We start from the raw sequence: 24,935 nt of genomic DNA, 5'->3' as shown, positions 1-24,935 counted from the left end.
ACATTTCCTCTACTCCTGGCTCTTTGGGTCACCCCTACCAACCCCCGCCCCATGCACACCCACTCATAAAAGTGAGCCAGATCCTCTTCAGCCACAACCCCTCACACTCCTGGCTTCATTGTGACCCAGTTTTCCTTTGCTGCCCTTTCAGCTCCAGCATGGCCCCTTGACCCGTAGACATGACCTTTATCCTGCCTCTTGTTCCTCCAGATTTTGATACCTTCTGAAATTTCGAGGGTTTTTGGACCTTGGCTGCCTCCTTCTAGAATGTTCTGGCCTTGCCCACCCACAGAGCCTGAATGTCTGTTTTCTCAGGTGAGAACTTCCTATGACACTCTTGATCTCTGAAGAATCCACCACGGGGCCGGGGGGGGGGCGGGGTGCGGGGCAGGGTTCAGAATGCCTGTTTTGGGTGGATGGAGTAAGGGAGAACAGGGGGAAGGGGAGCTCGGAGGTGTAGCAGGAGCTGGAGGAGGGGGTGAAGGCAGAATTGTTCTAAGGGAGGAGACGCATGAAGGCATGTATGTATTAAGGAACAGTCAGTAGAGAATAAAAAGTGAAAGGTATAGGAGTAAGAAGGGATAAGTAAAGAAGGTCTGGAAGGGATAGGACTGTTGGGGTCCTGACCATGGGAGGTGGGGTCAGGAGGAAAGGAAGGAGGTGAGTTGTGGGTCCACTAGGTGTGTGGGTGGAGAAGTCAGTGGAGAAAGAAGGGACAGTGCTGTTTGCTGGTGTTCAGAGGTTTCAGCAGCAGGAAGTGGCGATGTCTGGAATCTGCTGAGGGCCCCATGGAGGCTGGCCAGCGATTCAGAGTGGGTCCTGGTTAGCCAGAAGGGGTCAGGGGCCAATGCAGGGATAGGACACATGAGGCAGCACACAGGAAGGGAGTCATGGTGGAACACGGCGCCCAGGACATGAAGGCAGCAGAGGCAGATGGACAGAGAGAATGAAGGGGTCTAGGACCTGCACCGGGCTGGGGGTGGGAGGGTTGGGGGCTGGGGGTGGTGCAAGGGTGGGTGGGGGGACATAACACTCTACCATGGTACAGCCCTTGGCCCTACCCTGAGGGGAGCGAGCAGCATGGAAGATGAAGGAAAACAAGGAGGGTGTGGGGAAAGCTATGGTGTGCCTGCATGTGCTCTTATCCCCAGTGTTCAAAGACCTCAAGACTCTGAAGGCCACTTTCTCCCACGGCTCCTGCATTTAGCAGCCAGCTGCTACTTGCTGGTCAGAATCCGGCTAATCCGGCAGCCTGCTCAAGCTGGTTTCATCTTCCTTTCCACTTTGGAGGCCACAGTTAAGCAGCATACACAGGATATCTAATAAACATTCGCGGGTGGTGAAGGAGGTGGGTCCCAGAGCCTGTGTACAACAGCTTTCAGTGGACTGAAAGCAGCCCTTGGCCTCTGTCCTCCCCCTAAAAGGGCTGGCTCCTGGGAGTGTCTGCAGAAGTTTGCTCAGAACACATACTGGGGACCCTGCACAGGAGCTGGAAGGGCAAGTCCCCTCCCCACAGCCCCCTGGAGCTACACCAGAGGGGCCACAGTCCCAAGACTGATGCTCCTCCAAGGGAAAGCCTTACCCATTGGCCCCATTTCAGATGGTTGGCTTCAGTATTTACTTTCATTTTTCATGGTTGAGCTCAACTCTCCTTAAATTTACAGTGCATCCCTGAAGTCTTGGTCAACAAGATGGGGGCGGGGGGCGAGGGGCGGGGTGGGGATGTGCATCACACAAATGTTGGTGACAGTTCTCACTTTGTGCTTAACCAGTCAGTAGACTAAGAATGTGACAGAATGCGCAACAATACGCCCTCCTTCCTGGGGGTCAGTCTGGGCACCAAGCCCAGTGGGGCAGCCACCAGTGAGGGCAGAACAAGGCTGCCAGCAAGCTCCTGCAACATCGCCCCCACAGGGAGCAGGGGGTGGGGGGCGGGGGGCAGCTAACTAAAGACCACAGCCACGGTGTGGCTGTAAAGAAAAATTAGAAGCTCTTTCTGACCCAATTTGGAATGATTGCCAAAACATTAGTTGAAGTGAAAAGAAGGGCAGAGAGAACATGCACAGAAACACACACAAGAAATGGAGGCAGGCTGGGTGGCTGGTAGGAGGCACATTTTAAATATGTGCTCTACAGTGCCTTTTGAATTTCATTCGGTTTGAAAGCTTTATCTATTTAGGAAAATAAGATAAAATTTCTAAATAAACAGATGACACCCATCCTGCTGATGAACCCTCTTTAGGAATTATCACCCTAGTTGATGTGTCTGTTTGAAAGGAAGGTGAGGTTGTTCCATTGTATTAACTCCTGACATTTAAGGAACACTGAGCAAAGGCCCTGGAGCTACAACAACACCCTGTAAAAGACATGGATTCCTGAAATCTGTTTGATTCAACTAATAGGTAAATGACATCATAAATTTAGGAGATGATGAAGGAAGTCTCCAGTCTGCTGGGAAAGGTGGATCATGAAGACATAAAGAAAAGTTGGTGTTGGCCTCACTGGCTCTTCAGGGGTGGAAAAAATCAAGTTAGAGCCCTGTCTCATACCTCCGAAAAATAGATTCCAGACAGGATTAAAAACCAATAGTAACAAAGTTAATGTAAGTATTGGGAGAAATATAACATAATATTTTTGTGATCCTGGGGTGGGGAAGGCCTTTCTTTTCAAGAAAGAAAGAAAGATTTAATTAGAATCAACCCTTTATATTATCCACATAACTTTTCTGTAAATCTAAATGTATTCTAAAATAAAATTTAAAAAAAACTCCACAAACTTCAGGTCACTGAAAAATATCATGCACAAAGGTTTAAAAAGGACAATGTACAGCCTTAGGAGAAAATACAGTTCTGAAGCATATATAACAAACAATCATCAATGTTAATAAGAAGATTGATTGCCTCATAGAAAAATGGGCAAGAAGCATCAAGATATAACTTACAATAAAAGAAACACAAAAGACCACTGGCAATCAGAGAAATAAAAATCAGAATCAGAGTATGACACTTTTCACTCACCAGATTGACTAAAACACACAAAACTGAGAATACACAGTGTAGAAACATGCATTTTCATGTCCGTTGGTGGTATTCTCAATTGATACAGCTTTTTTTGGAGGCCAAATTTTAAATGTATATACTTTAGGACTGCAGTTTCACCTCAAAGAGTTCATTGTATAGAAATATCTGCATAGATGTACAAAGCTTGTACCCTGGATACATATCCAAAATGGAGGACTGGTTGTGTGCATACCATGAAATACTACGTGGCTATTAAAAAGAATGAGGTTCATCACACACACACGTATATGTATGTAAACACACACATACATGTGTGTGTGTGTATATATATATATATATATATATATATATATATATATATGTATATATATACATGAAAGTGAGAAAAACAAGTACAAATAATATGGCCTGCTAGGAGCAAATGGGAAATTGGGGCTGGACAACATGGGGCCCTGGAGGCATTTGGACTCCACTGTGCAAACAGGGGAGCAAGGTGAGGGAGAGACACAATAATCCCATGTATCCACAGAGAGGACTTTGAGAGATGAACAGAGAAAATGCCACTACCACCATCCCGGTGACAGATGTGATAGGAAAACAGGAGCAGGTGGGATGGAGGTGGCTGTGACCCAGACACATACCTGTTCTCATGGAGCTGACACGGACTGGCAACCACAAACAAGGGTTTGGGATTTGGAGGGCAGAATGGACAGGATTTAGTGACGAACAGGGGTAACGAGCTGGGGATGAGAGAGACTTCCAGGACTACAATTTCTGACTTGTGCAATGCAGTGCACTAGCTGTTTGGGGTTGAGCAGGGAGGCTTAAGGCAGAGGTCAGCCTCCTGAGATCATATGGGAAGAAGTCCCATGTGTCTGGGCTTAATGCAAATGGCACCCACTGAGGCATTGCTCTAGTACTCACACCTACAGGCCTCAGAGAGAGCTTCTAGAAGCCCAGTTCTTTCAAATATAGAGCAACAACTTTCCTTTCAGGACTGTGGAGAGGCCTCCTCTCTTTCAACCAGATTCACAGGCAGGAGATCGAACTCTCCAACTCAGGATTGAATCTGAGCTGAGGAAGATGGCACTTGGCACTCGTCTGGGCCCTGGGGATGTGGGTCTGGATGAAATGCCAAGCCTGCTTCCTGAAGCCGCCCTTGAAGAGAGAGGTGCAGGGGGATGGCCCCAGTGGAGGGTTACTACAGAGGTGCCTATGAAGGCCGGGGGTCTTCCTGGCTCAGGGATGGGCAAGGAATACCCTGTGGCTGTAGCCTACAGTGGGGGGAAGGAAGGAGAGAAGAGACTGGGGCCAGGTCCAGAGAATGGGTCTCATTGCCCCAAGGGCTGAATTTGTTCACCTTGTTTGTTCACTCAAAAAAAAGGATTTACAGAGTGCCGTAGGCTTGTCAGGCACTGTTTTAGATGCTGGATGATAAGAGCAGTGACTCCGCTAAGGGACTGCTCTCCTGGAGGTAACATAGAGGAGAGTCACCATAAATAAGGAACAAACAGTAGGAGAATTTCTGGCAGAAGGCCATGCTATGCATAAAATAAAGCAGAAAGATGAACTGAGAGTTTGGGAGAGGTGTGGGGGAGGGGTGATTAGGGGACTTCCTGCAGTGGAGGTCTGAGTGACTAGAAGGAACCCTCTACCAAGGATTGGGAGCAGCAGGCGGGCGCTGCAGTCGGAAGCTAATTGTATAAGGCAATTGTTTTGCTAATAAGATCATGTTAAGAAAATTAGGCTTTTTTTCCTTTCGTAATGAACTCATTAGTGAGCTGTATTTTTAGTTCTTTCTCCTGAGTTTTAGAGATTGGGCAGGAGGGGGAGGTTTGTTGGGACCTATGGGGAGGATTCTGGATCCCTACACCGGAGCCTGTTCCAGGGGAAGGGAGGAGTGTCAGAGGGAGGAGCCTGAGGTGGAGGAGCACCCACCTGCTCCGGGAGGTCACGTCCAGGAAGAACTGCACGAGCGCCAGCAGGTTGTGGTGGTGATCTGACACCTCGCTCAGGCTGCAGCACAGCTTCTGGAGCTGTGGGTGTAGCAGGTATTAGGTGGGCTATGAGAGGGCCTGCCTTCCACCCTGACTTTCTCACCAGCCCACTCAGCAGGGAAGCCAGAAGTAAGATGTGGTCACAAAGGCCAGAGACTGGAGGGAGTGTTCCCTGGCATCCTGGTGGCCTCCAAGCCTGCTATTCCCATTGAGTGTACTCTAGGGGCACTTTAATCCCTAGTGACAAGGCTATGTGAGGAGGCTCAGGACCTTAGAGAAGAGACTAGGGCTTTGGCTTTGGCTCATGGTACCTTCCTTGGCCACTCATGGATGTTCTCGAGGAGCAGAAGCAGAAGCTGCTGAAGATCAGTCTTGGGCAGCAGGCGAAGCCCCGCATCCAGGCCAACTCGGCACAGCAGCTCAATCAGGCCCAGGAGGTCCCCATCAGTGTAGGCCCCTGGCTGGGCTAGGGCACACAGCGCTAGGAACTGGAGAACAGAGAGAGTGCTAGGCCAGGGATGGCATCCCTGGGAGATGGGGCTGGGCAGGAGGGGATGGCATCATGAGCCCCTTGGCCATGCCAGACAGGAGCTGAGGAAAACAAGCACCAAGACCCAAAGTCAAACCCCCCATGGTGTACTCAGGGGGCAGGCCCAGGCATAGGGGGCTGTGAGCCCTCCACAGCATCAGTCCTGGTGGCTGGCACAGTGCCTATAATACAACTGCTGAGTAGGTCTGGATGGCGAGCAGAAATGGGTGTGTAACTCACCTTGTAGATGTAGTTCAGGCTGACATCCAAGGCAATCTCCAGGGGGGCGTCCTGCTGCTCACTCCAGTTCAAGCTAGTGCTATTTTTAAGCACCCTAAGGTAAGACAAAAGCAAAGGGAAGGAGATGGGAGGAGGTGGGCACAAGGGGAGAACAGAGGCAGAGAGGGGGGCCTGCTGTTGCTCAAGAACAGAGAGCCCGTGCATGATCCTTTCAGCCTGGGACCCTGATGCCCTATCTGTGTTGGTCATTTACTGCTACTAACAAATTATCCCAGAATACAGAGGCTCAAAAACAATAAATATTTATTACGTTGTGCAGTTTCTGAGAGTCAAGAATCCAGAAGCAGCTTAGCTGGGTGGTTCTGGCTCTGGATTTCTTGGGAGGTTGCCCCCAAAATATTGGAGGTGGGCCTGCTGTCATGTTAGGCTGGAGTGGGCAGGAGGAGCTGCTTGCAAGCTCACTCCAAGTTCACTCATGTGCCCCAGGAGGCCCCCAGTTCCTTGCCACATGGGACTCTCCACAGGGCTCCTCAACATGGCACCTGGTTGCCCCCAACTGAGTGATCTGAGAGAGAGGGGAATGCCAGAGACAGAAGCCGCAGTCTTTATAACCTAGTCTTGGAAGTGACATCCCATCACTTCTGCTGATGTCTATGGTCCACACAAGCCATCCAGACTCAGTATGGGAATGAGCCACACCAGATCACGGGAGTCTGGCTCCCAACTGCTGCCACTCCAGCTGTGAGAAATAAGCCCACCAACCCAAATTAAAAGAGGAATGTGGAGACTTGGAGCACAGTGAAGTGAGGCTTTAATCAACGTTCTTGCAAGAGCGAGTGTTTGATGGGACAGGCACACTCGGGGCAGTTACAGCAGACAATTTATCTCCTAGCGTGCAAGTCCCTCCCCTGGTTCCTCATTGGCTGAGTACTACAGAGGTTACAGCCTTACCCAGACATCACCTATGCTCATGTAAGTCACAGAGTAGTCTGACTGGAACAAATGTACATTCCCTGAGGTGACACAGAGACTTTCAGTCTCTCCTCCCTTTGTTCTTTGGTACATTCTCATTGCAAAGTCTGTGAAAATAAGCCCTCTAAATGGAGAGGGAAAGAACCAGGAAGTGAAGTGTCTAAGGGTTCGGGATCCATTGTGGGGGTGGGAGTGGGGGTGGGGGTTCATATATATTTCCAATTTGGTTGTAAACCTGTTAAGTAGACAGCACAGCTTTAATTTTGTATTTCTGAAAATGAATCATCTCTCTCAGATCGCCAGGCCTCCGGCTTTAGTTTTCTGGGACTTGGAGACCAGGATATCATACTCCATTGCCCCAAAAGAGTCTTCCTCAAAGAAGTTCTTTGTCCATACAGGTATGGTGACATTTTGCATGCATTAAGAAGTATACTACATTGTAGCTTATATGGGGACTAGTTTCCAAAGTCAGCAAGTAATATGATGAAAGAATAAAAATTATCATTGAGAACTCCTCCAAAGGGGTTCACACTAACAGGCTGCCTACCGATAAGCCTAACATGGCCAGTTTTCCTCTAGTGTGGAAACAAAGCTTGTTGAGCTGAGATGAAGTTAGAACTTAGGGTCATAAAAAACAAACAAACAAAAAACACCACCACCACACACACACACACACACACACACACACACACACCAAACCTCTTTAAAGACTAGAGTCATATTCAGGGTGACAAGGTCCTTACAGTGAGAGAGGCATCAATGGACAACAGAGTTGTACCACCTTTGCACAAACTTCCCCAGGCACATGCTCACTGGATAAAAATCAGAGCAAGATCGCCTCACTGATTCTGTCTCTCTGGTCAAATGTATACTGTTAATTGCTGCATACTGTTGAGGTAAGCTTATGACCAGGCTCCCTGTGCTGTCTCATCTATTGCTCTACTCTTATTAACTGGTTGGAGTTCCTGATAACAGCAGGCTCTCCACAAATGAAGATACTGATGACAGCAACACTGTTGGCAATAACAGGCTCCAGTGTAGCCACCTGACCGCTGACAAAGAAAAAGCTCCATTCCTGCGTGCTCCAGTGAAAAGTCTCTGCTCTTCTTTTACTTGGCACTGGTGCTGCTTATTCAAAGCGAAGTAGGAGAATTCCATCTCTAGGTGCCCGGGAAATTGATGCCAACAAAACAAAGTCGAGGGGGTGGAGGGGAGGGTATGACTGCGCTTGGCCATTCTTCCAGATTTTAGCATTTATTAGGGCCAGAGAATGGGTGAGGCTGGTGTTTGCACATCTGGGCACCTGCTGGGCCTGTGTCAGTATATAAGGGGTGCTCCAGTTTGCACCAGCCTGTGAGCATGCATGGGGTATGGAAGCATGAGTGGGAATGCTTTCAGACTTCCCAAAGGATGGAGACAGGCACAGAATTGACCGTGACTCTGCTGAAGAGGAACGGGCTTTCAGACAGTCTGGTGCCACCAGAGGGAGGAGGAGTGTGGAAAACGTGAGCTGGGGATGGAAGTGTGGCTGTGACAAGAACCCTCCCCAAGAGGGTTGGCGGACAGCCGGAGAGGGTGGCGGACAGCCTCGCGGTGTGTGCTCCAGCATTTCCTGTGCCACCTCTCCTGGGGAACAGCAGGCAACAGAATGGGGGTCCCTGTTCCCTGCCTTTCTGAGGTTCTGATGAACCACTTGTCTGAAATGTCTGCATCTGTGACTGCTATACTGGGGGTGCAGCGCCAGCTAATCCCCAGGCCTCCATCCCCAGGCTCCCAGCAGGTGGCCATGGAGCACAGGCATTCACGGCCTGGCAAGCTCACTCCCCTCCTGAGTGGAGGGGTCCCACAACTGGACTCCATGAACAAAGTGCTTCACCATCCTGCCCCTCCCTTCAGCCCTGACCCCCAGCCGGCAGGGTAAGAGCTCAGCCTGTGGCCAGGACCCAGGAGCTAGAGCTTGGGTCATGGCGATGCGGTTCTACACTTATTCAGTGATTGTAAGAGGGGCACGTCTTATGTACTCCGACATTCTCAGCAGGAGCATGGTAAAAGAGCCATAGGGGCATGGCCACCACTGTAACCAAGGGCTATCCTGAAAGTGCTCAGTGGTCAGGGTCCCACCATGCAGGCTGTGAGTAGCGTGCTCTCCCCTAGGCCTGTACTACTAAATCAAACTGGACCTGCTGTCCATGCCTTATGGGCGAGGTCAATGCAGTAAAGGGAATTCGATGCTGAGCTAACGGGAAGGGAGAGAGAAGTACATTTTACCTGGGTTGAATTACACTGTCTCAAGACGGCCAGCGACCAGCCTCCTGCACACTGGACAGGATGCTCTTTCAATGGATTAACCATCAATTAGTTACCCATTTGGTCTCTGCACCAGGCTGCCCTTTCAGAGAACTAAGTCGATGAAGGTTTCCAGTACCAGGCTACAGTAGTTTGGTGGCCAGTCCCGTGTATCTGACTGGGACTTTCAGATGGACTTTGTAACCTGGGGAGCAGCCTTGGAAAACCAGCCATTGCTACCAAGGACCTTCCCTGCCTTCCCAGGTGAGATTGGGGCACGTGATGAAGAGTGTCTGTACAGCCGGGTGGCACCAGCCCCCTCAAACTCTTGCTTCTGCTTCCTGGTCAGTGTTCATGCTCTGGTCCCTCTTCTGCCCTTTTGCCCCCACAGATCCTCCTGATTCCTTCCTCCCCAGTCTTGTCATATGGTCCAGTGGCAGAAGGACTATATCTTCCGAGAGGAAATCTTGAAGCATTCAAAGAGATGGTGATGGGTTTCAAGGAAATCTGAGATGAGGAATACATGGTGAAAGACCAGTCTTCCTCATAGTAACTAAAAAGACAGTCCAGTTGTGGGGCCATGTGCAGAGACATCCTAACCCCTCATTTCCAGTCTTGGCCACTACAGGGGCTCTGTGGGTGCCCTGGAGGAGCCCCAGAGCATCTGTTCTGCTGGAGAGCCCTAGATTGGGACATCCCTGGAAGTCAACAGAACAGTATGTGATGTGGAGCCACTTGGCATGGGATGAGCCTGAGCTTGGTCAGGAACAGGACGAGGAGGACAATGGGGACAAGGCAGCCTGCCCTGATGTTCTTCTTGTGGCCCATGTGTCCATGAAGGGTGTCATACCTTTGGTGCAGGAGACTCCAGAACCTTCATAGTGCTTCCTGAATAGTCTAGAAGAGCTGTCTTCCAACCCTATGACTCCCAGAGCTTCCCCAACTGCAGCAGCCAACCAGCAACCCAGCTAACCCACCTGAGCATCTCTGCTACCCCACATCTTGGGGATGTCATTGGACGGGTCTCTATTTGCTTTTCAAAAGGAGGCTGTGTTCAGGCAGAAAATCCTCCCTAGGCTGAGTGGCTGGACAAGCGGTCCAGCCTGTTCTTATAGGGTCACAATAGGGAAATCACCCCTGAAGCCATTGGCCAGATCCTCAGGCCAGTTCTGAATCCTCTGTGGGGAAACGGTGCCAACAGTGTGAGGCCCAAGGAAAGAGGTAGGCTGTCCAAATGGTACGTCTGGGAATGTGACCATGCAGCTCTGGCAACACTCTAGGACAACATGGCTTTGCCTTCCTCTTACCCAGGGCCAACTGCCTGGTAATGCATGCTAGGGGTTTGTGTTCCCAAGGATTTGAGGTGGCAGATTTAAACAGCCATAGTTCTAATGCCCATCTGCTCCCTGTGGCCTCCAAAGTGGATGGATCTGTCCTGAAGCCGAAGGAGCAGGAAGCCGTCAAGCTCAGGGGGAAGGGAGAAGGGCGGGGGAGAAAGTGGCTCTTTGCAGAGTGTGTAGTAAATTGGGTGGTTATATGCCTCCAGTGGCACCTCTCACTTTCCAAGTGGATACCAAGTGCTCATCACAACAGTTAGAAATAGCTCTTCTGAACTCTTCAGGCCCCCTAGGCCCTTCCCCCAACCTGCATTTGTTTTTCCAAGTGTAATTCTTTCCTCGACTCATTCTAGAAGGTGGTGTGATTGAAGCTCTGTGTCGGGGAAGAGGCAAGTGGCTTATTACACCAGATATGGAACTCCACGGGAAGGGAAAGGGGCAGGAGCGAGGCAGGCTGGCACATGCGCAGGGTATTTATAGCAGAGCGAGTGTGGTTTGGTCTGGTTTGGTTTGGCAGACAATTACTAAACACAGTTGTGGAACAGGTTCTTAAGGAAGCTTGGGCCTTCCCCGAGTAGGAACACCCGCCAGCCTGCAACAGCAAAGGTAAGGGTCCCTGTACTTCCTGGGGCCAGAAGATTGTCACCAGGATGGTGGGGGCGGGCTTCCATGTAACATACCATCCAGGGCTCTAAAAACCCTGTTATATGTTCTCAAAGAATTGTCAAGAAAAAGTTTGAATGTAATATAATCTGTAGAACAAGTTTATAATATATAACACTTTTACAACCCAGACCTCATCACTGTGCACCCAACAATAGCTATTTATGTATCATTAGGTCTCTGCTCCTAGAGAGCAGGGACAATGCCTATGCAAATTAGCACCCCCCAACCCAGATCAGCACACAAAGGGGGCACCCACAGAACAAAACTGGCCACTGTGGAAATTACATGTAAAATTGTGCCTTGCTGGCCATGGGTTGATATTAGGTAATGCGTCAAAATTGAGGCTTAGAGGTAGACCAGAGAGACTGGGACATGTCCTGGAAGAGGAGGGGCATTGAGGGCTCTGAGTCACCACGGGGCAGGAACAGTTGTCAGCTAAACCAGCAAGACTCATCTGTGCCTGCTTCTTCTCCCTGTGCCTCCCCCCTCCCCGCCTAGGCTGGGAGCAGGGTCATTTATCCAAACATTCACCATTTGTCATTCACGGTGTGATACTCATATCCACAGGTACTTGTGTGTGGTTTGTTCTATAATCCCTCAGACTCTGTTTCACCATGTGGGTTAGAGCCTGAGTTTGGGAATTTTTTTAACTCCCCCCACAAATGCACATAATTTTATATAGTAATCAGAGGAAATCTTTCCTCTTTTTTTTTTCCCTAAATGTTCATCTATTTTTGAGAGAGAGAGCGTGTGCCCAAGTGCACGGATGGGGAAGGGGCAGAAAGCTGGGGGGGGAGAGAGAGAGAATCCCAAGCAGGCTCCACACTCAGCATAGAGTCTGACGTAGGCCTTGAACCCATGAACTGTAAGATCATGACCTGAGCCAAAGCTTAACCAACTGAGCCACCCAGGTACCTCACCTTTTTCTAACTTATAAATGCTCATGGAACGGAGGATGCCACAAACAGTAATGAAATGGATAGTTTTGTACGATGAATGGCCCATTACGTTGTATTACCTTTACAGAATAGGAAATACTTTATGATTAATTTTTTCTTCCCTTCCCATCTCCTCAGAATAGGAAATACTTCAATATTTCCTAACATGAATAAATGTTCAAAAGAACGGATCTCTCTTTTTTTTGGGTAATGTTTGTTGTTTGTTTTAAACATTTTAACTGAGGTGTAACTGATATGGAAAAACCTGCACATACTGAATGTATCCAAATTGACAGGTTTGAAGTGAGTTCCCCAGCTGCTGAACAAATGAGAAAGGACAGTGAGGAAAGGACAGTACTCACCTCCCACTGTGCTGACAGGGCTCACGCAGGCCCAGAGCAGGGCTACGGGCTCCCAGGCTGTGAAACACCTCCGTGACCTCTTGCAGGGAGGGGCACCACCAGTGCTTGTCTCCATCTGTCAGGCCAAGGGAGAGCAGAGGGTTAGTTAGGGAGGGCAGAGGAGGACAGGCACATGACTCCCATGGGAGGGCTGGGCATGACAGCCCCTGGCCCAAGGGGACCATGTTTGCATTCTCTGGCACCACAGGTGTTTTCTGGAGGAGTCAAGCAACCAGCAGTTTTGAGACATCCGAGGGAGCTTTGGGAACCTGGCTGTTCACGTTCTCCTGTCTTCAAGCTCTAGCCACCTTCAAGCGAACGGGCTCCATCAGAGCACTGAGCTGCCCAGAGCTGAGTCAGATGAAGACACCTAAACCAGAGGCCTCAAAACTGCCAGATGCGGAAGACATGAGAGTCTCTGCTGCCCCAGGACCTCTGCCACTAAGGGCTGAGGCCAGCTCTGAACCTCCTGCTGACTCGACACTGCCCTTGCTGCAACATGTGGGTGTTCCCAGGTCCACCATTCCAGCCGAGGGCACTCCCCGCAGCCTGGGAGGTGTCTTCGAAGCCAGCTGGAGCTCAAAGTACCATTCTCTCTCCGCTGGTGTAACAAAACATGAATGATAATCTGGCCACACTAACAGAGAGGGAAAAACCTTATGTACCCAGGGGCTCTTCTTCAGTCAGACTACTTAAGGGCATTTTCAGAACCAGGAAGCTAGAAAAACAAAAGACAACATGGAGGATGGTATTTCCCAAAGATGGCTGCAAGACTATCTCCTTCCCACGCACTCTTCTGCATGGTGACCTCTCCACACCCCACCAAGAGGTGGAGTTCAGGTCCCCGCACTATCATCCCTCTATGTTATCTTATTTATTATTTTGTTTCTTGTCTGTCTCTCCCTATTTGAATGTAAATGCCCCCCCACCCCTGCACCCTGCACATCTAGTGCCTAGAGGAGGGGTTAGTGGGTGGGGAAGCTGAAGGAGAGAATCCTAAACAAACCTGACTGAGTAGTACCTGAATAAGAGGGAACCTGAAGACCAGTCCCAAGATAAACTGCCAGTGTCAAGAACCTTGACAAACGTTGAATTTGACAGCAGGTGATGTGTCAGAATCAGGAACTTGGAAACTAGGCTAGAAGCGCATTAGTAGCATATGCTTGACCCTTTGCCATTCTGGGGGTGAGAGTTCCCTCTGAGAAGCCCACCTCAGTGGATCCCCCATGGGCTAGAACCGTGCCAGGTGCCCAAGATAAAAAGGTGGCTGGATGGAGACCTTGACTTCAGGGAGTTCACAGCCTAGGAGGGAGGGTAGCCAGGCAGATAAGTAAACACAAGGGAATGTGCTCAAAACCAACCGAAGCAGATGGAAGGTGCAGAGCCTGCTCAGAGGGGGAGTTGACTGGAGGATGGGAGGTGCAGAGCCTGCTCAGAGGGGGAGTTGACTGAAGGTGGGGGGAGTGGGGAAGGTGAGGAATAAGGCACAGGTAATGGGAAAGGAAACATGCACCCAGCAAAGGGACAGAAATGACAAAGGCAGAGAGACACATGAAATAGCACGGCATGTCCAGTAACTCAAGGCAAGAAACAGAGCATCCTAAACTCCTTAGGAAGCTCTGGCAAGAGTCTGGTATGGCTGCAGAGCCAGAAGCTGGGGGAATGGCCGGCAGAGGGTCTCTGAATCCCGTCCAAGGACATCTCTTCTGTTGGCATCGGGTGTCTCTCTCTCTGGAAATGTATATGGGTCAGGGCTCACCCAACAAGTAATTAGACTCTTGGAGGAGGAAAAACTTTCTTGTTTGTTTTTTTTCCTCTCGGGCAACTTAACAAGTAAGAGTAATGATACCCCTTGCCCGCTGCACAAACGAGCTGGGAAGAATGAAGTCTGCAAAACACAATGAGATTCCACTAGAGAGAGAGAGCTGTTTACTAGGGCCCTTGGGGGACTGTGCACGTACACACACGCATGTGTGGGCAGGCCAATGAACTTTCCAGGCATGTGCAAAGAGAATCAACCTCCTTGAGGCCCTGGAGGCCCAGCTGGGCGGGAACAGCCCGCCAGCAGTGTAGCACCCCAAAGGGTGCTGTGCACGGCCACCCTCTCACCCCTCTTTGGCCGGTGCAGGTGTATCAGCTGCTTTAAGACTCCTTGGGAACAGCAGTGCAGGTGCCACCAGCTTCAAACCTGAAGCCGGCTACTGTCCCCCTTCCCTACCCCACCCAGTAATTACTCCACACCACAGCTTGACCCAGGCTGATGTGTCAGGAGCGATTTTAGAGCAAGGGGCCTGGATGCCTCGGGATAAACCAATCAACAGCCCTGGAAATTGGTTAAGCGACGACAGGCGCCCAAGAGCCCATAATTAACACTGCTTATAAGTAGGCCATGCGCTCAGCTTTTCCTGAGCACTGTTTGTCCCGAGTGGGGGTTTCCGGAGAGCTGACACAGAAGAAAACTCAGACACAAGGCTCCAGCTCCCTAACTCAGTTTCTCCACACCCACACCACAGTCGTTTGAGGTGACTCCCCCAGGGAGCATCGGGGCCCTGTGCCTTTTTAAATGCCATGGCTAACAGCCCTGAGCATCTGGGCTCTGTTTAGAGACTGTGAGTCTGAAAGCATCCCTTTAGGTGGTTCTCCTGGGATGGAACTGATGCTTCGGGGGAAGGCAGGGGAAGAGAAGCACTGGGCCTAAAATAAAAGTGACTTTTCCATCTGTGCCTCAGAAGAAGTGTTGCTTCACGTAACACCAACGCCTCTGTTCTCCTGGCACCAGTTACAGGGAATGGGAAAACCACATACATCCCAAGAAGCTCCTCGGCTCGACGTGCTGGCCCCAGCAGCTCCCCTCCCTAGGCTTCTGTCACAGCTTCTCACCCACCAGCTCCCATCTTGGGCCTTAATGGTCTGATACAGGGCACAGGGTCCAGGGGGATCTGGTCTTTCTCTCCCTCTCTGTATCCTCCAAATTGAATTGCTAATGAATATTCTGGGGTGGCTACCTTGAGAGGGCCAACCATGTGCCTGGGTCCTGATTCCCTGACACCATCTTAGAGACCCTACAATTCTCCAGGAACCTCAATGGGGGGTGCTGGTTCCTAATGGAAAGTAGGATACTGACCCATCAGACTGAGCCCAGATCCCAACTGGAGTGTGAGACTCACAGCATTTAGGGGAGGCTTACCATCTATTAAAACACAATCCAGGGGCGCCTGGGGGGGCTCAGTTGATTAAGCGTTTGCTCTTGGTTTTGGCTCAGGTCAGAATCTCACGGTTTGCTAATTTGAGCCCCCTCAGGCTCTGTGCTGATGGCTCAGAGTCTGCTTGGGATTCTGTCTCTCCCTCTTTGCCCCTCCATCCTTCCCTCCCCCCCCACCCCTATCAAAAATAAATAAACTTAAAAAAACTTAAACCCCTTCCCCCCGCCCCGCTCAATCCAACCAAGTAAATTTAAGGATCGAATTGGCTTTATGAACCAGTGATTCATGAACCAGGCAGCACCCCACCTCTCAGGCAGAGGGGTTTTCCAAGGAGTTTACAAAATGGCAGGTTTTATAGGAAGGAGGGTGGGGCAAGAAAGTTGTTAGCAAAAGAAAAGAAAGGATTATTCCAAGCAAGGTCACCTTCCTTCAGTGGGAAAGGACAGGCGGTCTTATAATACAGACAGATTACCTCAGGAGTGCCTATCACACAATTCCTGATTGACAGACTGACACTTAGGGGAGGCTGAAACTGCCATTAGGTTAGTATTAAGCTCTGGTTTGGTGACTTGGCCTAAGTGACACCACTTTGGGCTTGTAGGTATCCTTTTCAACACACCTTACCATTTCTAATCCTCCCAATTACTTAACTTCCCTTTGCACTTTTTCTTTAATGTTTGTTTATTTATTTAGTGAGAGAGCTTGAGCAGGAGAGGGAGAGAGAGAGAGAGAGAGAGAGGGAGAGAGAGAGGGAGAGAAAGATCCCAAGCAGGCTTCACTCTCAGCACAGAGCCTGATGCAGGGCTTGATCTCACAACTGAGAGATCGTGATCTGAGCCAAGTCAAACGCTTAACTGACTGAGCCATCTAGGTGCCTCCCTGCACTTTTGTATTTAAATTCAATACAAATACTTTTGTATTTAAATTCACTTGTAAAATATCATCCGCTTTAGTCAATTGGCCTTAGCCTGTCATTTAAACTTTTTATACACTCAATAAATGGTAACTGAACACCAGGTGTTGTTCTAAATGCTGGGGGCCCAGCAGTGAACAAAAGAGACAATGTCCTAGTCTCATGGAGCTGATGGTTTAGCAGGGAAACAGACAAGACACATTAAATAAATACACAGAACGATGCAGAGTGGCATAAATGGCAGGGAAGGAATGCGGTTGGGTACTGCAGGGGGGCAGCTACAGACAGGAGGAGGATCCTGGGGCGGGCGCACCCTGAAACCAGGTGCCATTCCTTGCTTAGGCCCAGCCTGGAGCCCAGGTTGCTGGAGGGGTGAGGGGAAGGGCACAGAGAGAGGGAGGGAGGACTCACCTGAGACAGGGACACTGAAGGGACTCCAAGGAGAACCGCTTTTTCTCCTTTTCCTGAGTCTGTTCTTGCTAGGACCTGCAGCCCCACCTTGCACATACCTTATAGTACGAAGAATGGATGTCCTAACTGTAAAGGTCAAGGAGTTAATGATTTCTTTGCAGTTTTCCAGCACAGTAGATAACATCTAAGGAGTGACCAGGTGGGTCATCACGTATGTATTCCAGACAACTGCCGTTAGACATTGTGACGCCAAGACCCCCTGGCTCCAGAGCATAAGTGACTTATGGAGAACACCTGGACCTTTGTCCTTGTTCTGACTGGTTCCTGGGTAGCTGAGAGGACATGCTCACCATCCTCAATAAACCCTCAGAGCCCGAGCAAAGGAGAGACTCACTCTCCTTTCCTGAGTCTTCCAGACACTTCATCTGCTATACTCTATCCCTTATGCTGCTCAGTAAACTCTGCTCTCACTTCTTCCCGTTCACTTTGATTTCTATCCCGCGCGAAGCCTGCGGGACCCCGTCTGGGTTCTCGGCCCGCCTGCCCATATCACACCCACCCTGAAGACTGGGGCAAAGAAGAAGGGCAAAGGGAAGCAACTGGTCTTAGGAGGATGGAGTGATGTTATTATCAAAGGGATCCACGGATGTGGTAAAAACACAATATTGCATCAAGTCTGTATCTTAAAAACATGCACATCTCATTGCCCCAACAGCAGTGTGAGCACAGGATGGAGCCCAGCATTCTCCTGACCCTGACGCTGCCTCTCACCACGGACAACTGTGTGCCTGGGACCCGGAGAAGCTCTGACCCACCTTCTCTTCTTGCCTCTCATGCCCGCTGGCTCCTTCTCCAGACTGCTCTGTCTACCCACATCCTTTTCAGTCTTCTTTTTGTCCCTTCTTTTTGATCCCTTCTGTGCCATGCAACCCACCTCACTGACCTTCATTTTCCCTTTTCTACCTGCTCCTCCTGAGCTGAGGCCCTCCCTCTAGTGCCCTCACAACCTTCTGCTTGCCTTGCTGTAACCCAGCCTGCATATACCCATCCCCCACACACTCTCTCTCACACACACACACCCCATATACAGCCACCACACACACGCCCTTACACACTCACATATACACCCCCATATCCATCCACTCACCACCCACTCTCACACACACACACACACACACACACACACAACCCTATATCCACTCACCACACAACCTCACACACGCATATACACTCCTAATCCACCTGTCACATACACCATCAATGCACACACATCCCTATATCCACCCACCACACACCCTCACACACATATATACCCCTCTATACCCACCTAGCGCACAAACACACACACCTACACACCCTCACATACACACACCCCCCTAAACCCACCCACCAGACACACACTCATCCTCACATACACACATATATGTCCTTATATCCACCCACTACACACACACAAACTCACACATACTTATATACTCTTATAACCGCCAACCCCCATATACCCCTATACCCACCCCCATTACACACTCATATACACATATACACCCCTATACCCACCCACCATACACACGACCCTATATCCACCCCATTCCACATCCATACACATCCCTATATCCACTTATCCACCCCCCCACCCATGTATTCATCCACCACACACACACCCATACACATATATACACTCACATACCCATCCACCTACCACATACACACATACACACACACCATATACTATGGACACATGCCACCCATCTACTCATATACCACACCCTACTCATTGCACACACACTACATCCATCTATAGACACACTTCTACACCACACCTATACCACATCCACACTCACTTCACACACACGACCATCTGTACACACAAGACACAGTCACCACTCATACAACACACATATACTCACAGACCACACACACGGAACATACCATGACACTCACACATCACACACACATACCACACCCATACTCACCATACACACACACACACACCACACCCATACTCACCATACACACACACACACACACACACACACACACACACACACACCACCCATCCACACACACCCCCACATAGCCTCGTTCCCCTCCCCCCCAACAGGTCTTGGTCTCTAGACCTTTTATTCATGTGAGTGAGGGTGTGTACAGGATAGGTGATGCCGTCCCCAGGCCACCTCTCCTCTCTCCTGCCCTCTGTAACTCACACCACTGCCTGGTGTCACCTAACACCATTGAGCATTCCTGGCCCCCAGTGTGTAGGACAGACTTGTATTGTGCCAAACCACTGAACCACTCATAGCTGCTAGAACTAGGTTCTGCTGCAAATAACAAAAAGACTGAAAACAAAACAAAAAACTACCTGGGCTTAAATAAGCTAGAATTTTTTTCTCTCTGATGAAAAAGTGTGGAAGTGTGTGGGCCACACTGGTACAGGGACCTGACTGATTGGGAGGATCTTGAGTGCCTGTTTTCTGCTCTGCTGTTCTCGGCATGTGCTTCTCCTTCTTAAGATCACCTCATGGTCCAGGATGGCTGCCAGAGGCCCAGCTGTCACATCTCAACTCCAGGCAACCACTTCTTTGCTTTGCTACCTCAGTATGCACTCTTGGGTTATTTTTAATGATGTAAGGTCCCTCAGTATGACTCAGGAAGGTAGTATCAAACCACCCTGTCACATTTAAAAAGCAAGAATTTGAGGGGCACCTGGGTGGCTCGGTCAGTTAAGCGTCCGACTTCGGCTCAGGTCATGATCTCACAGTCCGTGAGTTCGAGCCCCATGTCAGGCTCTGTGCTGACAGCTCAGAGCCTGGAGCCTGTTTCAGATTCTGTGTCTCCCTTTCTCTCTGCCCCTCTCCTATTCATGCTCTGTCTCTTTCTGTCTCAAAAATAAATAAACGTTAAAAAAAATTAAAAAAAAAAAAAAGCAAGAATTTGAGACTGATTTAGACTCAACCAAAAGTTTCCCAGTAACATCCCTGAATGCATGGCCTACCAGGTTTTCTCTCACTTTGGATTTCTGAACCTCAGATTTCTGGAATATTCCTGATCTTTAGATTAAAATGAAACAGAAGATAACCAAATGCTGATGAGGATGTGGAGCAACAGGAACTCTCATTCATTGCTGGTGGGAATGCAAAATGCTACAGCCATTTTGGAAGACAGCCTGGTAGTTTCTTTAAAAACTAAACATGCTCTTATCATACAATCCAGCAATTTTGTTATTTGTAAATACAAATCCTTGGTATTAACCCAACTGAACTGAAAATGTACAGCCACACAAAAAGCTGCACGTGAATGTTTATAGCAGCTTTTCTCATAATTGCCAAAAACTAGAAGCTACGAAATGTCCTTCAGGAGGTGAACAGGTAAACAAACTGTGGCACATCTACACAACGGAATACTTCTGAGTGATACGAAGAAATAAGCTATCATGCCATGAAAAGGCACCTCCAATACATATTGCTACGTGAAAGGAGCCAATCTGAAAAGGTTACACACTGCATGATTCCAATTATATGACATTCTGGAAAAGGCAAACTCTAGACACCGTAGAGATCGGGGGTTACCAGGAGCTTGGAGCGAGAGGGGGAGGAACGAACAGGTGGAGCACAGAGAGTGTTCAGAGAGGTGAAACTGCTGCGTATGATACAGTAATGATGGACACGTGCCATACATTCACCAAAACCCACAGGAGGTACAACACAAAGAGTGAACCCTAATTTAAACAATGGCCTTCAGTTAATGATAATGTATCAATAATGGCTCATCAATCCTAACAAATATAGCATACAAACACAAGATGTCAGTAGTAGAAAAAACTATGTGTGTATTAGGTTGGGAAAGTGGCGGTGGACGGGGGGGGGGGGGGGGGGGGGGGAGTATGTGGGCACTGCTTTCCAATCAAATATTCCATGAGCCTAACACTGTCCTAAAACAACAACAACAACAACAACAACAACAACAACAACAGAAATGAAGAACTTCTTAAAAGAAGAAAAGAAACAGAGGAAAAGGGCTCCACACACAGCACCGTGGGCAGCACATCCCTACAGTCTAAGGGATGGTGGTGTTTATTGTATTCCAGATCAAGGACCCTGCTGAGAACCGAATGCAGTAGTTCTCAGACTCATCTGCACATTCTGGAATCACTTTAGGGAATAGCTTCACAAGTTACTGCCACCTGTGTCCCACCTCTCGTGACTGTGGTTTAATTAGGCTGGCTTGGGCTCTGGAATTTAAGAAAAAAATCTCAAGTGACTCTACAATGCAGCCACCTTGGGAAACCAGCGAGCTAATGAAAGCCATGGCCTTCGCACCAGAACTGCACTCGGGGTCTCACCCTCACATGCTCTGGCAGATGCTGAGGGTGGGGTGAGTGTGGGGAGGAACCCACAGAGGGAAGTCCCCGCTCCATGTACACCCACAGCTCCCAGCCTTGCCTCCAAGGCGAAGGAGCCCAGGGGTCCTCAGCCCTGGCTGTTTACTGGAGTCATATGGGGAGGTTTTAAAATGTCCCTGCCTGGGCTGCACCCCATAACAACCTTAAAGGGCAGAACCCCGGCCTTGGCATGTTTTAAAGCTCAGACATAGTCCTGGGGGAGCTTTTTGATCAGGGTCTGAAAGACAAACATTAAGAAGTGCTCACCATATTATTGTATGAGGTTTGTGCACTTGGCCAAAGTCCTCATAACCTGGCACTTTCTCAGCCTGGCTGCACATTAGAATCAGGGAGCTTTAAAAGTCTGTGCCAGGCACTGTCATGTGTTCCAGGAGCAGACCCAGCTGGGCCTCAGCAGAAGCCATGGAGAGGCAGCACACAACTCCTGATATACAGGTGGTCAGACAGAGAGGCAGGTTAGGAGGCAAATGCTCCAGAAGTCAGGGGCACAAGGGAGATGCCGGCTGGGTTGGGGTGATGCGTATGTGCCTGTCCCCATGGGGTCCCTGCATTCTGACCTCAGAGGACAGGATAGCACATCTGGAGTTTGGCTTGCACACACAGCTCCACAGCTGACCGACTGCACAGGATCAGAGGGGCTGGTGGGAAAGATGCTGATGTCCGCTGTAGGCAAGGCACACATTCCCTGACACTCAGCCACACATTCAACGAATACCACCCGAGTCCTACTGCATGCTGGCTTGTGTAGCTGCCAGGAACTCAAGAGAACTTAAAACAAAGACAAGTGAAGCCACGGTCCCTGCGCTCTAGAGCTCACAACTTAATGGGTGAGATGAGTCAAAGAGTCCACCCATCAACTATGACCAGAGCCACAGAGAGTGGAAAGGGAGTGAGAGGGGGGACACGGCTGGGTAGGGCAGGGCAGACCTTCCCAATGAGGCAACGCCAGAGGGGCTCACTGGTCCAGGGCAGAGATGGAGTTAGGAAAGCAAAAGCTAGGAAGATGCTGCGAAGAGGGAAGACACCATCTAGGGAGGAAAAAGTGGCGCATGCAGAGACCCCAGAGCAGGAGGGGAGATGAGCAGAAAAGGCCAGGGAGGCTGGAACACAGAAAGCAAGGCAGAGAAGATGATAAAGCGAGCTGGACTGAGGGTCCAGCCAAACACATAGGAGACCATGTGTCACACAGACAGTGTGAAGACTGGGCTCTCCGGCCACCTGATTATCTAAGAAAGGGTGCTGTGATGATTAAATGAGATAGGCGAAGCCCTGGACTCAGTGCCTGGCACAAGATGTCTAGAAATGTGAACTATTATTTTCAAGGAAACAACTTTTATTATCACAATAGACAATAGTATGTTTTTAAAAGGAGGATCAGTTATGAAGTTGAATTACTGTTATTGTCAGGTTCCAACTGGAGACTTTGAAGGGGCCATGCTGAGCAAATGACAGCTCTGAGAGGGCTGGGGGATGGGATCTCCAGGGTGGTCCTCACGGTGTTCGCCTGCTTATTTGGGTCTGCATAGTGTTCTCACAGTACCAGTGTGGGGATTAAGAATACAGCTGGATCCCAGACTGTCTCCTTGGCCCGGGGTAGAGGCACCTGCCCCGTGAAGGTTACCCCCACATGAACAGAGGGCCGGGCCCTGGGCCCAGCACAGACATCCTCCTTGCATGTGATGGTGACTGCCATACCACAACGGAAGATGGAATCCACTGGCAAGGCTGAGTGGAGCTCCAATGGGCAGGTGTCCACAGGCAGGGCCTCCATCTGGAGAGGCTCCCGGAGGCTCTGAGGGGGTTGCCTCCTACCACCCCAGCAGGAGGCTGTCCTGACCACCATGAGAGGCAGATCAGGTGAAGTGGGGACAACTCCTAATAAGACAGTGAAGAGTAGAAAGGGTCAATTGAATCTACAGACTAAGGGGTTGTTGACCGCTTAGAAATCATCTGAGAAAACAAAAACAAAAACCAATCATCTGAGAATAGAGTGAGACAGAAATGGCCAAAACAGAACTAGAGAAATTAAGATGAGAACTTGTGCCCCTTAGCTCCTTTGGTTTATCTAACAACCTCTGAGTCATAAAGAAATACATTTTCATTTTGATAACAGCTATCATATTGTGAGTAGAATCCACTATATACCAGGTGCCTCACCTAAGTTATTACCACCAACTCTGAAAACAATCCTGAGTGCTCAGTGCTGGCCACTCGGGTGAGGACTCTGTCAGTCTGACGGCCAAGCTCCATCTGCATCCTGATACTGCTCCATGCTGCTGCAGGGTTCTTCCCAAGGGAGTGGCTGTCAGACATCCCGTCTCCACTCCATCCACCCCATCTTATGCTCTGTCACCCATTATGCATCCCCATGTTCCCACGATATGTCAAATTTCCCAGCAAGGCGTCAGCCTACAGCTCTAATCAAAGAATGCTTTTGTTGCTCTCCAAAACTTTTTTCATGGTGCATGTCTATCATTAAAGTTTTTTAAATTTATACCTCCAACAAACATACGTTTATAAGCTCTACAAATGTACCATTATGCTAATATGCCATATACATGATATATTAAAAAGAGAAGTTAAAAAACATGAGCTACGGGGCACCCGGCTAGCTCAGTCAGTAAAGCATGTGACACTTGATCTTGGGGTTGTGACTTTGAGTCCCATGTTGGGGGTAGAGATTACTTAAAAATAAACTCTTTAAAAAAAAAAGGTTGAGCTACTTAAAAATTTTTTCTAAATAATTTGTAATGTTTTTTAATTTTTTAATTTTTGAGAGACAAAGTGCAAGTTGGGGAGGGGCAGAGAGAGAATGTGTGTGTGTGGGGGGGTGGGACACAGAATCTGAAGCAGGCTCCAGGTTCCAAGCTATCAGCACAGAGCCCGACCTGGGGTTTGAACTCACAAACTGTGAGATCATGACCTGAGCTTAAGTTGGACGCTTAACCGACTGAGTCACCCAGGTGCACCAAGTTTGAGCTACTTTTGACACACCAGTAAAAAAAAAATGAACTACCATGATTTAAATTTCCACCTTAAAAAACTGGAGGAAAATAGAACAGATCAAACCCCAAACAAGCAGAATTTGAAAGGAAATAAAGGTAAGCAGAAATCAATGAAACAGAAAACAGAGAAACTCTAAGGAAAATCAATGAAACCAAAAGCTGTTTCTTTGAGATCAATAAAGGTGATAAACCTGTAACCCAAATGATTGGGAAGAAGAAAGAAACAAATTACCAATATCAGAATGAGAAAGAGGCCATCATCACTGATCCAACAGACTTGAAAAGGATAATAGGAGAATATTATGAACAAATTTATGCCATTAATTTGACAACTTAGGTGAAATAGATGCAAAACAACAGAGCTCACTCAAGAAGAAACAGGTAATGTAAATAGCCACATATCTACTTTTAACAATTGGATTTGTAATTAAAAATCTTCCCATAAAGAAAACTCAAGGTCCAGATGGTTCCACTGGCTAATTTTACCAAACATTTAAGGAAGAAATAATACCAGTTCTATACAAACTTTTCCAGAATACTGAAGAAGAGCAAATACCTCTTAACACATTCTATGAAGTCAGTATTACTCTGACACCAAAACCAGAAAGAGGAACCTAC

General features: G+C 48.9%; 1 protein-coding gene across 6 annotated transcripts in view; it reads right to left on the bottom strand.

The window, feature by feature from the left end:
• FAM178B (family with sequence similarity 178 member B) overlaps nt 1–24,935 on the bottom strand; it is a 115,775-nt gene that overhangs the window by 33,897 nt on the left and 56,943 nt on the right. For all 6 annotated transcript variants that reach the window (XM_045445808.1, XM_045445810.1, XM_045445811.1 and 3 more), the window contains exons 9-12: nt 12,348–12,462; nt 5,787–5,880; nt 5,329–5,505; nt 4,959–5,056 (exon numbers count right to left, since the gene is read on the bottom strand). In XM_045445808.1, coding sequence (XP_045301764.1) covers nt 4,959–5,056; nt 5,329–5,505; nt 5,787–5,880; nt 12,348–12,462 — 484 coding nt within the window. The remainder of the gene's footprint in view (nt 1–4,958; nt 5,057–5,328; nt 5,506–5,786; nt 5,881–12,347; nt 12,463–24,935) is intronic.

The sequence above is a fragment of the Leopardus geoffroyi genome, chromosome A3 (genome assembly GCF_018350155.1).
Source record: "Leopardus geoffroyi isolate Oge1 chromosome A3, O.geoffroyi_Oge1_pat1.0, whole genome shotgun sequence".
NCBI lineage: Eukaryota > Metazoa > Chordata > Mammalia > Carnivora > Felidae > Leopardus > Leopardus geoffroyi.
Note: the sequence above shows the minus strand (reverse complement) of the source record. Positions and strands in the feature narration are given on the sequence as shown.